General features: G+C 31.2%; 1 protein-coding gene across 1 annotated transcript; it reads left to right on the plus strand.

The window, feature by feature from the left end:
• The first annotated feature begins 9,820 nt into the window (after positions 1-9,820).
• Positions 9,821-15,318, plus strand: LOC145641575 (BIIDXI-like protein At5g11420). The gene is made up of 3 exons (XM_081692423.1): positions 9,821-9,996; positions 12,226-12,723; positions 14,464-15,318. The coding sequence occupies exons 1-3, from the start codon at positions 9,924-9,926 to the stop codon at positions 14,991-14,993; spliced, it is 1,101 nt and encodes a 366-aa protein (XP_081548549.1). The 5' UTR covers positions 9,821-9,923; the 3' UTR covers positions 14,994-15,318.
• Positions 15,319-16,426: the final 1,108 nt, after the last annotated feature.

Below are 16,426 nucleotides of genomic sequence, written 5' to 3' on the forward strand. Positions count from 1 at the left end.
TGCTAGATTATTGTTATGTATGACTCTGATTTATTGGGTTTCGCCGAAGCTTTAAAGAACATGGCATCCTTATGATCATTGGTAGTTTTGATCATCCAAGTTAGCTATGTTTGAGTTAGTACTTGAAGCTAAGGATTAAATGAGCAAATTGCTAAATGATGCATGGAAATTTTGTTAGCTATAAATGAGCAAAGTTGTTAAGAGTCAATAGCATGTGTAACCAAGTTGCTAAAGATTAAATGAGCAAATTGTTAGATGAGTCAATAGCATGTGTGACCAAATTGCTAAATGATGCAAGGAAATTTTGTTAGTTGTTGTAACATTAAAACCTCGAGAAAAATTAGGATACCTAAATAAAGTTGGAACTAAAGTGATGAGATTCTGTAAAATAAGTCCAGCTAAAGGATGGGCTTAAACTAACCAAAAGCACGTACGAATGTAGTTATGTACATGTAACCAAATTCACTTGTGGTAAAATATAGAATTCGATTAGTTATCAACTTATCATGTGGGATCTGATTAATTAATTTAAACTACAATGTCATCTAGTAACTTATATTGTCTTTTTAAAAATCTTTTTTTCTATTAAGTTGGAATCCACACTCATTCATCCATTTTGCAACTCTACTTTTTCACTTGCATAAATTAATGTGCGTATAAATGGATATAGGCAAGTGAATCTCAAAGTACTTGTGCATTGAAGCCTTTATCGCATACTATACACAATTTGATGAGAACTACTGTACAAGTGTACTAGTTGATCACATGCATTAATGGTTTACTTAGCTAAGAAGCTTAAGATTTGACAGATAGAGGTACTTTGGAACATTATCATGTGTTCGGCGTTAAATTGCCACAAAAACTTTTCATGATCTTTTAATGTGGATAATAGTCATAATACTATTATAGTATTATTAGTATGCTATCTTAAAATAATACTTGTAATTATCATAAATGTGAGCATGTGAGCATGTCCGTATCCATCAAATAATAAATGGTCATGGAAAATTATACACACGCCTTTTATAATCTTCAACTTCCAAAGATTTACATACACCGTTGTACATAGATACGGTATAGACATACTTGTATTCATACGCGTAACAAAGCTCATATGACATGCACATTGGTTGTCCATGTAAAGACTCTAGTTTAATCTTTTTCATCGCCCATATAAATTTTGAGGTAGGAAGTTTTATCGACTTAGTCAAGTCTTGCATGCTATATGTAAATACCCATACTATAGTACATATAATATAATTATGTTTCATAAGTATATATTAATTCATCATGCATGCACATTGATTGTTCCATGTACTTAGTCGATTATACGTAAATTCAAGTTAAGTCAATTAGACAAGGTTAGCCCCTAAATTCAAGTTAAGTCAATTAGGTTAATTAGCCCCTGATACGTATGTTAATTATGACAAGACATGGATGCAAATCACTATAGTCATCAATCTCATTATTGCCGATATCTTCAATTATTAAAAAGAATAGTTTTGTAAATCAATCAACAATGTGTATGTTGTTGTATAGGTGCCAATTAAAGACAATGGTTAGCTTCTAATAAGGTCTAGCCGTCTAGTTGGATCTGATAGATTATTTTTTATCTTCACGTATATCAAATCTTGGATCAAGTCACTTCAAATTAGGTCGGGATATTTTAAATTGGGTTAGTACTTGACACCTCTAAGATTATATCCGATCCCATAAGAGCTTGAACAATTTGGAAGAATCTAAGGACTACCACAAGAGGTGGTGGTTCATCACGTTGAAGAGGTACTAATTATCACATGAAAGTGCTCCCTTAACCCCCAAATAAATGGTACGTGCTAGTTAAAGCTTGACCACCATCTACTTGATTGCTTGAATATAAAAATTTATGACACTAGACATATCAAATCAATGGTGAAATTCTCTATTAATTATCTGAAAGTAGGGTAAACCTAAATATTAATTGGAACATCTTCTAATTCACTTTCTAACAAAATGTATAGTACCAAACTACCAATATAATTCAATGAGAAATTTGTGACATTATCATCTAATTGGAGCATAATATGATGAACTATATGATTCCTATATCACAAACAAACAATGGAACACAATTTATCTACTCTTACTATTATCAATTGATTTTAGTATGAAACCTCATTAGGTCTTGTTTGTGGACCGAGCACTCCTCCTCTTTATATATATTGTCCATATTCGTTACATATTGTCTTATTAATATTCATTTCTTAATTTCATATGGTCTTAACATTTAACATGACTTTCTCCATCACAAATAAAAAATAGAATATGGGTTTACCATGGTCCATACTTAATTATCACTAATTCAATCATTTTAAGACAAAAGGACTTAGAAAAGGAAGAAGAACAATTACTAGGATTGGGTTTATGGCTTAACCATTGGGCCTTAATGCTTGGTAACTCACAGAGAGATTTTGGTGGGCCTTGTGTTCTATTTATAACATTTTTACAATGCTGAGTATTTTTATTTTTAAGTTGTTTTACTTTTTTTAATGCTAGTACTTCCTCTATTTTATTCACTTTATTTTTAACTATTTTTTTTATAACTACTATATGCGGAGTATAATAAAATATGTAGAGTAGTTGTGATACATCTTGTTGGATTCATCTCAATATTTATATTTTGAAAAACAAAATAGTTTCAATGTTATAATTATAAATTGGTAAAAATATGAAATCTGAATGAAACAACTAAAATATGGGTGATGTAAATCTTGTTTTTCACTGATTTACTTTACAAATACTACCTATTTATCAAACATTCAAAAATAAAAAAAAATAATTGTGTCAATTTGTCAATATTAGGCATTCTATACAATGAAGTAGCTACTAACTACTACAGTAGTACAAAATAATTACCAACTTTCTTTTTTATGAAAGTCAAGTGGTAAATTATATTAAATTAAGTTCTGTCAAAATTTGGAGATTTTAGGGAAAGGAGTTCATACAAATTCATTCCTCATACGTATTAGTATCCCACCTAGCTAAAGATGGCTCTGGCCCGTGCCGGATCGTGCCTCATGCCAGACTGCCAGGCCCATGTGCTTCAGGGTTAGTTAGGCCCAGCCCATGGCTCAGCCCACGAGTTTCATGTCGTGTCGTGCAGGGCCGAAGTTTTTCAAAATATTGGCTCGTGCACGACCCAGGCCCACATGCCATCCTACGGGGTCGTGTCGTGCTTGCGTGCCTAAGCAAAATTACATTGATTTTAGCGTGCTTTGTCATGTTGAGCCTAGCCGTGCTGTGCCTTATCGTGCTTCTCTCAAATAAAGGTGGCTCACGGCCCATACACACAGTACCCGTGCTATACCGTGCATTTTTTCGTGTTCATGCCATGCTTTTTCCATGTCGGGTTTCGGGTCGGGTTGGCCCGACCTAGTTCCATCTTTACACCTAGCCACAGTATGAGTAACAAATAACTAATACAAATCGTACGTAATTCTAATGAGTAACTGTGTGTAGCATTAGATAACTGATAACAACAACGTTCATAATAATAACTACTTCGTATAGTAGAGGGTCATAATCTTACCAAGCCACTAGCTAGTTTGCTACCTTATCATGGGACATCTTTATTCGACCCAAGGCCATACCCAAAAATGATGTAGAAGATAAAACGAAAGCCATTTAAATTTTTATTTAAAAATAAATAAATAAATAAAAAATAAAAAAATAAAATAAAAAACTCCCTAAAGTTTTTTAAAAGAAAAAAAAAGTGAAAAGTAATTGATAATTTTAACACGTGTATGGCCATCATAGGTACAACACCTAGGTTAAATATAATTGGACCCACTAATTTTTGTAATGCAATGTGGATTGAAAACCAGAAGGCCCAACTTAAAGACAATTAATAATTGACGTCATGATTAATTTGGCTTGATTAGCGAAAAGCCGACTCTCAGTATTTTGTGCATAATCTTTCGGCCCAATGTTTATTTGCTAAGTGCAAACTTAGCATGTGGTTGCTTCTTTTATCCTATAATCCTATGTCATCTATTCTAACACCCTTCCTATAATCCATTATCCATGCAAGAATTAGATTAGTTAACGTTAATGATACGCTTTATTCATCTAATTGTACTGTAATTTATTAATGGTAATAAGTGGATTACTTGAATTATGTTCATTCAAACGTACTTAGAGTCTGTCTTGATTAACTGAACTGAGCTGAACAAAACTGAATTGAACTGAGCTTATTGGAACTGAACTAAATTGAACAAAAACGAAACTAAACTAAACTGAACTGAATATTCCATGAGAAAATGAAATTAAGAATTGAACTGAGCCGAACCGAACTGAAAATAATCTGAAGTGAACAGACCTTAGTACATTATTGTGAGTAGTCATTTTGTTTGATTTCATGTCAATTCAAATTTTTAGGATACAATATGAAATTGCCTTAAATATTAAGTTATATATGAACTTTTCATAGTAACTGATACATATTACACATTAATAAATCAAAATATAGTGTGATGGAGAAATTATTAAAAAAAAAAAATTACATACACAAAAATAGCGTATTTATATAAGATGACTTGTTGTCCGATGATTTATCTTACATATTTCAATTCTTTAAATAGTAAAAGTATTATTCTTAAGTATAAGTGTGTGTTTTATTCACCTGATGTTTACTAATCAACTGAACATAATAAAATTAATTTTAGTTGTAATTTAAAGATAATTAACTTTTATCAGAACTTATTTTTTCTTAATTAAAGTTATTAGAGCTTAAATAAGTTGAATAGAACAAACGTTTAAATCTTTATATACCCGCATGTGTCATAGAGGTTCCGAGAAAGAAACAAAGGGAGTCATGGATATACGGCCTTAAGATGAGAGCATACATCCACAATTCCACATGCACTTCCTTAGAAATGGATGAGGCTGGAGTTTAAAATTGGCCCACCCTCAGATTTTACTCATTTATCATACATACCCTGAATTAGTATCATACACAAGTTTACAAATTACTAAAGGACTTAATTTGTATAATTTCTGATTAATGAAAGCCCAACCAAAAAAAAAAAAAAAATGGACTCAATTCTCAGTATTACTCCATATATTATTTTCTGTCGGTCTATTTCTTTGGCCCACAAATCTTCATGACACGTTCGATGTTCCCCCTCTCATTAAGATTTAAGATTAGCAGATGAATTTTTATTTTTTTTATTTTTTAAAGATTTCATCTCATAGTAATAGCTTTTGTCACTTCTATTTCATAAATTTACTATTACATACATATAGGGCATGTTCTTTTCCGTTGAAATTCAGTTCAGTTCAGTTCAGTTTAGTTCAGTTCAGCTCTTAATTTACGTCTAATTATATTGTTAATGATATAAAGCCAAATTTCATTCTTTTAAGCTCTTATTACAACAACAACAACAACAACAACAACAATAATAATCAATAAGTAATAAATAATAATCAATTAATAATAGTAATAATAATAATAATAACAATAATAATTGAAATAATAATACTAATAATAATAATCAATAAATAATAATAATCATCAATAAATAATAATAATAATAATAATAATCAATAAATAATAATAATAATAATCAATAATTAATAATAATAATAATAATATGTACATTTGTATATACACATATGTATAGTAATAAATCATCAATAAATAATAAAAGATCACTAATCCGTAGTTAAAAATCACTAATTAATAAGTTCAGTTCAGTTCAGTTCAGCTGAGTTCAGTCAATCGGAACAGGCCCATAGTCTCACAAGTTTGATTAGAGGGGACCTTTCATCGGGGTCATTTGGGGCCTGACCCCCACCCCCCCTTTCCTCTCTCCCTCTCCCCCTAAGATTAATTAGTTTATAAATTTAAAGAATCAATTTCACTTTTAAAATATTAGGACATGGGGATTAATTTTAAGCAAGAGGTACATTTAAATACAAACACGAACATCTAAATATGAAACATGTCACATGTGTATTATATATTTATATGTGTTTATCATGTGCTATGCACATCTTAACATAAAATTTTCTTCAAAAATTTTGCTTTTGAGAGATTTTTATACAATTGTTTGGCAGTCGGATGCAAAATCAAAAATACAATTTTTATTTTACTTTAAGGTGCTCCTTCAAATGTATTGATTCGTACGACTGTCTTTTGTTTTGCAATGGACCAATCTCCTCCTGCGATTCCTATTTCTGCTACGTTTTTAAATTTACTCTTTTCTAATTTCTATTTTACTTATGCCAAGTAGTAAATGCATTAAAAAAATTCAAACTAGTACTGGTAATTGTGAGCTTTATGTAACGTTATAAATTAATAGCATAACAGTAATTTGAACAAGCAAAAGAATTACTGACACTGTATAAAGTGTAAAAAGTGTAGTGACAAGGACGAGACAGTAATTGACAACTTAAGTAGCGACACCCAATTAAATTTCCTACATTATTATAGAATTCATAAAATCTACTAAAGTGGATTTGATTAGTGACTAATCCTATATGATCAAGTTTTAGTCAATGACATCGACTCACATATTGGACTTTCACTTTGCAATTTTTTTTTTTTAAGAAAAATAAATATTAGAAAACACTCCTGACGATGGGAATTTCTAAGGTATTAGTAAGGATAGAATTGGTTCTCTTCAGCTTATTTTCTGTGCACTGCAGTTTCTAATTTTCTTCTCTTTTAAAATATCAATTTAATTTAATTCAGTTCGGTTCAGTAAATCAGAACGGACCATTGTTACAAACTAGAGTTTATTATCTGCTACAAACTAGAGTTATTACAAACATCAATATTCATATCATTATGTACTAAACGACCCACATTATCCAATCTGCTGCACGATTTGACTATCAGTAGACGTGCTGGATATCCTCCAATTGCGAAACTAAGGAGAGAATGTCTTCGATAATATGCGCGATCTGCCAATGTAATACCCAAATGCCTTTTTATTGAGGGCATGTTCACATTTACTAAACTGAGCTTAGCTGAACTGAACAGAACTGAACTAAGGGCCTGTTCATATTTACTTATTTTCAGTTCAGTTCAGCTGTTAATTTCCCTCTCTCATAAAATATTCATTTCAGCTTAGTTCAGTTCAGTTCAGTTCAGTTCCAATCAGTTCAATTCAGTTCAGTTCAGCTCAAATCAGTTCAGTTCAGTTCAATTCAGCTCAGTTCAGTAAATATGAACAGGCCCTAAGCTAAAATGAATATTTTATGAGAGAGGGAAATTAAGAGTTGAACTGAACTAATTGGAGCTGAACTAAACTGAACTAAAATCAAGTCAATGTGAACATACCCTGATTTGAATAGGTTATCACTTTCAATATCAATATTTTGAATGCCACATTGAAGAGCTAGTTGGATTCCTTTGTAAATAGTCGTAGCTTCCGCTGTAAATACTTTGGCGTTGCTGAGAATAAACGTAAATGCCTAATAAGTTATAATAAGAGTTATTGAATTTTAATAATATTATAAGCTCAAACAAATTTTTATAGGGTAATGTTATATGTAACTCTAAGGACTATATATAAGCATTAAATATTATTGAGATCATATATATCTTTGTGTGATTTGGTAGAATATTTAGAATATTTACCATATATTTATCTTTTCTAATTTAGTTATTTTCCAAAGATCCTAAGATATCTTATGATACTAGGACTAGGTTTGGTATTGTATCTGTATATATTTCCCAAGGAAAATCAATGAAAGGCAAGCAATTCCATTCTAATAATTTCTAATTCTCTCTAATTTATTATGGTATCAAGAGCAGGTTAAATTCTACTTTATCAAATATACTCTTGAAAATTGTATAAAATTAGGAATTCATGACAAAAATACGTGTTAATCAGTGTTATTAATGTTTGTATTTTGATGATTTCTTAACTTTTTACGGTTTTCATGTGTGAATTCAATGCTTATATGTAGCCCTAAGGGCTATGTATAACATTTTCCATTTTTATAAGTAGAAATAAGTTTGGATTAATTCAATCGAAAATCAAATGAATAAAACAAAAAACTCTTGGCGCATAGGCTCTATGTATTAAGAATGCAAATAAGATGACATTTTTGTAAATAGTGGGAACCTAAGGCTGGAAAATATGATGACAAAAATAATCACTACATACATAATACAGTACATAAAAAGTATTATTCAAACAATTTATATTTTAATAGTACATTATACATGTATAGTAGTACACAAAAATGTACCACTAAACATGAGAGAACATATACTACCGTACCCCAGATTGCGTTCCCATATACATGTCAAATACATAGGCTCCATGCGCGTAGATGTACTCGAATAAAAACCGCAACCTCAAACCATATACTTGTACTATAGCTCTTATTTTAAATAATGCAAAAGGACAAGAAAGCCCTCCTTAGAAAAGCACACTATCCCTAACCAAAACCCAAGAATTGTAAATAAAGCTTAGCCTTTTGCATAAACTTTCCAAAAAACAAAAGAAGGTTGATGTTATGATGCAAGAAAGCATGTGAGCTTTGGGAACATCTGTTTCTTTACATACGGAGTACTCGTAACATACGAAAGAATAAAAGAGGCCCATATATTGCCCAAAAACAAGGCTATTTATCAAAAGTCTTTAATTAAATGATATTCGAAGTAGACAATATCTCCAATTTCATCAACTTCAGTAGAAAACAACAACATTAATCAATGCTTTAATATTAACCCGTTTTAAATATACGAAATATATCAATGTGACACTTCAAAGCACCTCAACATTGCTTAATTTTACACCAAACATAATAACATTGTCATTTTCTATTTTCATTAACATGAATACAAAACTAGAATTATGGATTTCCACCTCCTTCTCTTAAAAATTGTCTCATCCATCAACTACAGTCGCTTAATTAATGGTTGCATAAAATGAGTAAGTAGTTTTGTAATTAGCATGTTATGTGAGATTGAACATATATGGTGCAAAGACAAAGAAATAGTTTAGGGATCATGTTGATTGACTACAAAAAAAAATTGAGACAAACCCAAAGTTGTCAAAGAGATGAAAAATAATGGAAGCAAATTGAGATTATCTTCCCAGGTGCGGAACTGTCACGAGATAAGCACAAATTGCCTGTGTGACGTCTAAATCCCAATGTTTAAGCCAACATTTCTCATACGCAGAACAAGTATTATATACAATTGAGTGAGGAAATTAACACACAATGAGAATACTAACATATACCAAGATACAACTCATACAAGTATCAATTTGGATACCATATATGTAGAGTTTGTCAAAACATTGAGAAAAATGTCAGCATATGAATATATAATGCTCCTTAAATCTATTATGTTCGCCTTATTTTCACTTATTTTTAATCTAATAGATGACTAAAATAAGTTTAGATAAGTAAAAATCATGCGAATAAAACACACTTTTATTAGACCTAGTGAAGGATATTTTTTGTGCTTAAAACTAAAACAATTGAATTTAGGTTATTTGTACCATAATGTCAAATATTTGAATAATTTGATCGACAATGTTATGAACAATTGAACATCATCTTACCCTTCAAATCACTAGTGATAAAATCTCATAATAATAATAAAAATAATAAAAAAAATAATAGTTTGATAAATAGTAAGTCCAAAAAAGCACCATGGTAACCCCACATCCCCTGCCTCCACATTCCACGTGAAGATCGTCAGACATAAACATAATGGCAATTTCTGTAAATTTGGACCATTTCTAAGGGCTTCTTTGGGTATATCCATGCATATAAGCACACCTCTTCTCACTTCTTCTTTGCCACTCTCTCTCCATTTTCATTCCCCCTGTTTTCTCTCTCTAAAACTACCTTCACATTACATTCACTTCATTTTCTCTCTCCTAATTTGGATATTATTAAGTGGCATTTTCAGTATGGTTAATCTTATTTTCCTGTCGGTGCTTCTAGCTCTTGCCACGTGCCCCTTTGTCTCTGCCTTTACTGATGGTAAAATCTCTCATTTTTTCTTATCCATTTAAATTATTGTATGTTGTTTGTAATTGTTTACTTCTATGAAATTTCATTGGCGTTTTGTTGTTACATAATTCACCACACTAATATGGAAAACAATTAGTTTATAAGGTCGTGTTTTCTTCAAGTTTAATAGCGTGCTTATGCTATTATAAGGAAACATAATTAAGAGTATACATGTTTTAAGTTTTTAAGGTTGTGTTTTCTTCGACTTATATTATTACGATAAAGTATAATTAAGGGAATAACTCAATGTCACATTTTCCTATACTATCCAAAGGTTGTTATCAAACTAATGTCAGAGTTATGAAGGTTAGTTAGGTAGTCATTTATTTCTTTATGTAACAGAGATTCTAATAATATATAAGGCTTGCCTTCTATATATAATGGCTATGTTATAATAATGGTGTTAGTGAATCCTTACCAATTTGAACTACAAGTCATTTTCAATATTTAAAAGTTACTACTATGTGCTTTTATTATGGAGTACTTAATTTTACCAAATTTGTTCCAACACTTCAATGCTTTATTAGCTTGTACTAATGAGTATCGTACTCCTTACAACAATTCTTGACCCGTGAAACAAACACTCTTAAAATCTTACGTACTCATCTTGTTCGAATATATGTTGTCGCGAAACTAATTTTAATCTTGTTGCTATGAAACTGATTCAAATCATATCTATTATTACGATAGCATGACTATTAATTTCAAATTGAGGAAACAATTTTATCTTTTTGTTATTATTATTATTATTTTTTTTTACTATAAAGTTTCATTTATTCTTGCACATCTAGTATGAAACACACACATAAAAGGCAAAATGGGACTACATTGATGTGGAGTGTGGACAATCATTAGAGTTGGGTATTTAATACCACTAGCCATGTCGCAAATGTCACGTGGTGGCCCTAGTAAGGCAATTCTAAGATAGATTAATCAAAATTTTACGACGTTGATGTATACACAGATAATTTATATATTATCTGCCTACATAACTAATTTGTTTTATTTATATAATCCGTTACTCAATGTTGAAGAGGTGTAGTTTAGTTAGTATCTTAAATTTCGTGACTTTATCCTCGAGTTTGGGGTGTATTCTCTTGAAATACGGGTATCTTTATCTAACTACAGTATATAATTTGTTTGGATTTTATTTAGAAATATTTAAAATTTGAATTTTAATGTCCTATATAAACAATAATGTGTACATGCTTGAAATTGAGCTCATACAATTTCATTACCCTACCAAAAAAATCTTGTACATAAGCCAAAGACTAGAATATAATGAGATCGACAAAAAAGAAATTACAAGAAAAAATTAAAGTTTTGTAGCAGAAAAACATAAAGGCCGACAAATATTTGTCATTATTTCTAAGTAAAAAACAAACTTTAAAGTATATCTTGATCTTATAACAGCCGAAATCTAGCATATTAAAATTATTAAAAAAAAAAAAAAAAAAATCTTCATATTCTAACTGCAAAATACAGTAGTTATGGATGCAATATGTATACTTATCCTATACTCATACTGTCATACATATCCCTAGTTTTTTTTTAGCTAGATACGGAGTAGCTGTTCTAGAAACTACTAGCTTCTACTTTTTGGCTGAATACGCTCTGAAATTTGTGTTCAAAGTTTAAACATTGAACATCACTTTTGAATAATTGTTGTTTTAGACTATTATAGGGTGAGATCTTATCTCAACATATATTAATTAACTAAGTTAAAGTTTAAAGGAAAGAATATGTCTGTGTTTTTAAGAAATACGTATAAGGAATGAAATTAGGGTATGTTATCGTACGTTTATTTTGAATTCAATTAAGCTCTAATAAGTTAGTTCAGTTCAGTTCAGCTTCTAATTTCCTTCTCTTGTAAATACGGAGTATTCATTTCAGTCCAGTTCAGTCAATGAGAATAGGCTCTTAATCCTTAGTAATTAACTACTTTGAAGAATTAAAATTATTAGAGATCATGCTCTCAAATTACATGACATGAGGTGGCTAATTAAAATTGGAAACCATAATTATACAATGCATCACTAATTTTTTTGGATTGCAATTATTTTTTTCATCACAACATAGACCTACACAGTATGTATACGACAATTATTTGTTTCTGATATGTGACAATTATTTCCGAACATTCTAAAAATAGTATGTATACGAACAGGGTATAACATAGTCACTCTCATATGATTTCAGGATTACTACCAAATGGTGACTTTGAGAAAGGCCCTAGGCGATCGGACATGAAGGGCACGGTGGTAGTGAACAGGCATTCCATACCAAACTGGGAAATCTCCGGTTTCGTCGAGTACATAAAATCCGGCCAAAAACAAGGGGACATGTTGCTAGTAGTCCCGGAGGGAGCCTACGCCGTGAGGCTCGGAAACGAGGCCTCGATCAAGCAAAGGGTGAGTGTAACAAAGGGAATGAACTATGCCATAACATTTTGTGCAGCAAGAACTTGTGCACAAGAAGAGCAACTCAACATATCAGTGTCCCCTGAATTTGGTGTACTTCCTATGCAAACTTTGTATAGTAGCAGTGGTTGGGATTGCTATGCTTGGGGTTTTGTAGCACTTTCGAACCTTGCTGAGCTTGTTATCCATAACCCTGGTGTTGAGGAAGATCCTGCTTGTGGTCCTCTTATCGACTCCGTCGCTATGCGAGTTCTTTACCCTCCTAAGAGGACTAACTGTAAGTTTTCTCATCGTTGCTCCTTTATTGCTTTGTTCGAAAGATTTCCTATAGAACGGTTGCATAATATGATTTGTATTAGTGACACAATTTTCTCACAATCATCACCTATGTTACTCCAATATATATGAGCTAGACACACTTTAATTTGGACTAATTTTCATAAAATAACCAATTTGGAAGCTTAGGCACGACCCTTTGTTTATCTGACATGAGTATCTGAGTCCACTAATAACGTAGTTCTTGACAGTCTTTGTTTGCTTTTTATGATTTTAGAGGTTGGTTATTTGTTTTGGTTGATTACTACTTTGATAAAATTGTGAATTACATAAATAATATATATGTAGTATATTGTAAAGAAACAAAAAATAAGCTTGAAATTAAGCGGTGCTACTTCTGACAATGAGAAGGAATTATCATCTGTTGGTGATCGAAATGAGAGCTAGCTAGTTGGATGAAATAAGACAAACTTTCCTTGTTATTTCTCATTACATTGATGATTTATGCTATTCAATCATATGGAATATTTATTAGGTCTAGATATTATTCATTTGTGTATGGAAAGGCCACGTACAATAAATGAATACCATTCTATGATTCTACTACCACGTTCTTGTTAGTTAAGATTACACTATTACGTGATTATCGATTTTAGACAGAGGCATTAAGTATTTTATTCATTAGAAGGTTAAATAAATAGTTTTTTCCATTTTATAATAGCACACAATTATTAAAGAATAGGGCTATAGAAAACCTACACAATATATTGGCATAGGATTAAAATCATGAAATTAATACGAGTCTTCCATTAGAGTAGACACCTATGTTGATATACCACATGGTTGTGCCTAGTATTGTACATACCTAACTAATTTGTGGGCATATATAAATTATGAAAAAGCCGCTATATTAATGAGCTTCATTATCCTTCATAAATTTCAATGTTCACACACATGGTGATTGGGACATTTATATTTTGTAACATGTCATGATTTTAAATTTGTCATTGAGTAATCAATACACCACATGACCCTCCATTTAGCTATGTTGGTTGTTACATATATTGTGTAAAATGTCTACATCATTATGAAAAATTACAAAGTTAAGAGTAGATTTGTCGATGCTAAATTACAATTTTCTATCACATCTTTCGCTTAATTGACAACTCCGTATATGTTTCCTTGTATATGTTTCCTTGTATATGTTTCCTTATTTAGTTTGCACTCTTAGAGATTATTCCGTATAATATGTCATGTCATAATCTAGTAAAATGGACTAATTACGTGATTGAATACCATGTCCATATACTTGGCTTTAGCGTGAATTTTTTTTAAGTAAAGCCTAATGTAATGGACCAAAGCGAGTTTATTTTAGACTCAGCCTGGTCCATGATTAGTTCTATGTCTATGTATGCGGATGTACAATAAGTGTAGTGGTGATTGAGACTACACTTGGTAGGAAGAATCCGTGTTCGATCCTTCACAACAACAATTGGGAAGAGATTAGAACCTAACCATCCAAATCTGATCCCCGATCCGGATTAGCCCAAAGGGTGAACCGAGTGGAACACCAAAAAATATACGAAGTAGCATAAGACGGAAGTGAGAATCAATCCAATATATTTAGCAACTGAAAAGGAAACTCTAACCACTTTAGTTGTCCCTCATTGTTGTGAATTTTTTAGCCATGTTGGCTTTTTTTTTTTTTTTTAATTTTCTAACTTTATCCTAACAAATGCAGTGAACCTAATGAAGAATGGTAACTTTGAAGAAGGTCCATACATCTTCCGCAACACAACATGGGGAACCCTAATCCCACCAAACATCGAAGATGCACATTCACCACTCCCTGGTTGGATGGTCGAGTCCTTGAAGGCGGTCAAGTACGTAGACTCGAATCACTTCTTTGTGCCCTCAGGTCGACGAGCAATAGAGCTCGTCGCAGGGAAAGAAAGTGCCATTGCACAAGTTGTACGTACCATCCCCGGTAAACGTTACACTCTAAGTTTTTCCGTTGGTGATGCCAATGATGCTTGCGCCGGCCCCATGGTCGTCGAGGCCTTTGCAGGCAAAGACACTATCAAAGTCCCCTACCAGTCTAAGGGGAAGGGAGGGTTTAAACGAGCCGTGCTTCGCTTTGTTGCTACCCAAGCTAGGACTCGAATCATGTTCTATAGTACCTTCTACTCGATGAGGAGTGACGACTTCTCTTCACTTTGCGGCCCTGTGATTGATGATGTTCGACTCCTTAGCATTCGCGGTAGGCCATGAAGGTTGAAGAGTTAACAAAAGGGTGTATGAAAATCAAGATTTTAATTACTACTACTAAAGAAAATATGAAGAATTGTTAATTTGATTGGAAAAAAGAGTGGTAAAACTTAGGTTTTTTCTCTTATATGCGGAGGTAATTATATGTATAATGCAAAGCAATGTATTTTTGTGTTGCGGAGAAGCATTTAGCAGAGATAATTCTATCTTATGCATGTTTTAAGTTTTATATTTAGGGAAGTATTTTCGAAATAAGGAGATATCTAAGTATACTAATGTAAAATAATTGTATGTTGGTCATGAAATTTGGGGTTTTCTTGTATGTTTATTTGGATCTTGTAATGCCAATTTTAATTATTAATGAAAATTAAAGCATATGTATTTAGCTTGATATTTATCTAACATTTTGATCCATAAATTCATCATTGATTTGTCTCACATTTCTAGTGATGTGATGATTAATTGTCTTTGCATTTATCAATTTTGATTCAGCTCATTTTATTTCGACAACAATTCACATCTTGTACTCATAAATCTTCTCGCAAAATAGTGTATATGCACTCAAAAGCATAGTATGTTTTATGCATCTAAATCACAATGTTTGAAGACATAGTTTTGTTTTATTGATATATACTTCGTATAGTTATATGTGAACAGTTGAAAATTAACACACAAAACTAACATCTTCATCCATACATATATTATATATATCTATCTATCTATCTATACTATATACTAAAGTAATCACCAGAGTTATCCCTTAAGTACACATGTCACAATCACAACAAAAATTTTCCCGCCCAAATATTTTTTAGCTTTTTTTTTAAATTTCTTTTTTTCCCTTAAAAAATAACATGATAAAAAAAATTTAATGAAAAAAAACTTACAATAATTTATAAAATATTTTAAATAATGTATCTAACATGAGAATTTTAAGGATAGACATGATATGAATTCAAATTCAAAAATAAAAAATGTTACATATAAGCCATTTCATTTAAACTAACTCCATTTTAATTGAATTTTATTGATTAATTTATTTATTTTATTTTCAAGTCTTATTATTATAAATCCGTGCATTTGCACGGGGATAAAACTAGTATATATATATATATGATCAACTAAGAAAACTTGAACAATTAACAAAAACTTTTGATACAGAGAAAACACCGATAAAACGTATCAACAATCAAACAGAACTTTAATCTACTTAGTCAAAGGTGAACATGTGAAATTGTGAATTATGTAAAAGTCAATACGGTGAAATATTTGTAATTAGAGCAAAATAATAAAACAATTACAATATGCTCTGCACGAGGTATATAAGTAGGTAACGACTTGGAGGAATTTTTATATACACCCAAATGCGTAGTACATCCAAGGGTTGTCATTTTACTCATAAAAGATGCGTCTGACATTATAAAAGTATATTAAAA

This window comes from Chenopodium album, chromosome 8 (genome assembly GCF_948465745.1).
Source record: "Chenopodium album chromosome 8, dcCheAlbu1.1, whole genome shotgun sequence".
NCBI classification, from domain to species: Eukaryota; Viridiplantae; Streptophyta; class Magnoliopsida; order Caryophyllales; family Amaranthaceae; genus Chenopodium; species Chenopodium album.

Bases quoted from the DNA above. Each gene is read 5' to 3' on its own strand.
- LOC145641575 (XM_081692423.1), top strand. From the start codon at position 9,924: ATGGTTAATCTTATTTTCCTGTCGGTGCTTCTAGCTCTTGCCACGTGC. The intron at 9,997-12,225 runs GTAAAATCTCTC...ATATGATTTCAG, and splicing joins TGTCTCTGCCTTTACTGATG to GATTACTACCAAATGGTGAC. The intron at 12,724-14,463 runs GTAAGTTTTCTC...TAACAAATGCAG, and splicing joins CCCTCCTAAGAGGACTAACT to TGAACCTAATGAAGAATGGT.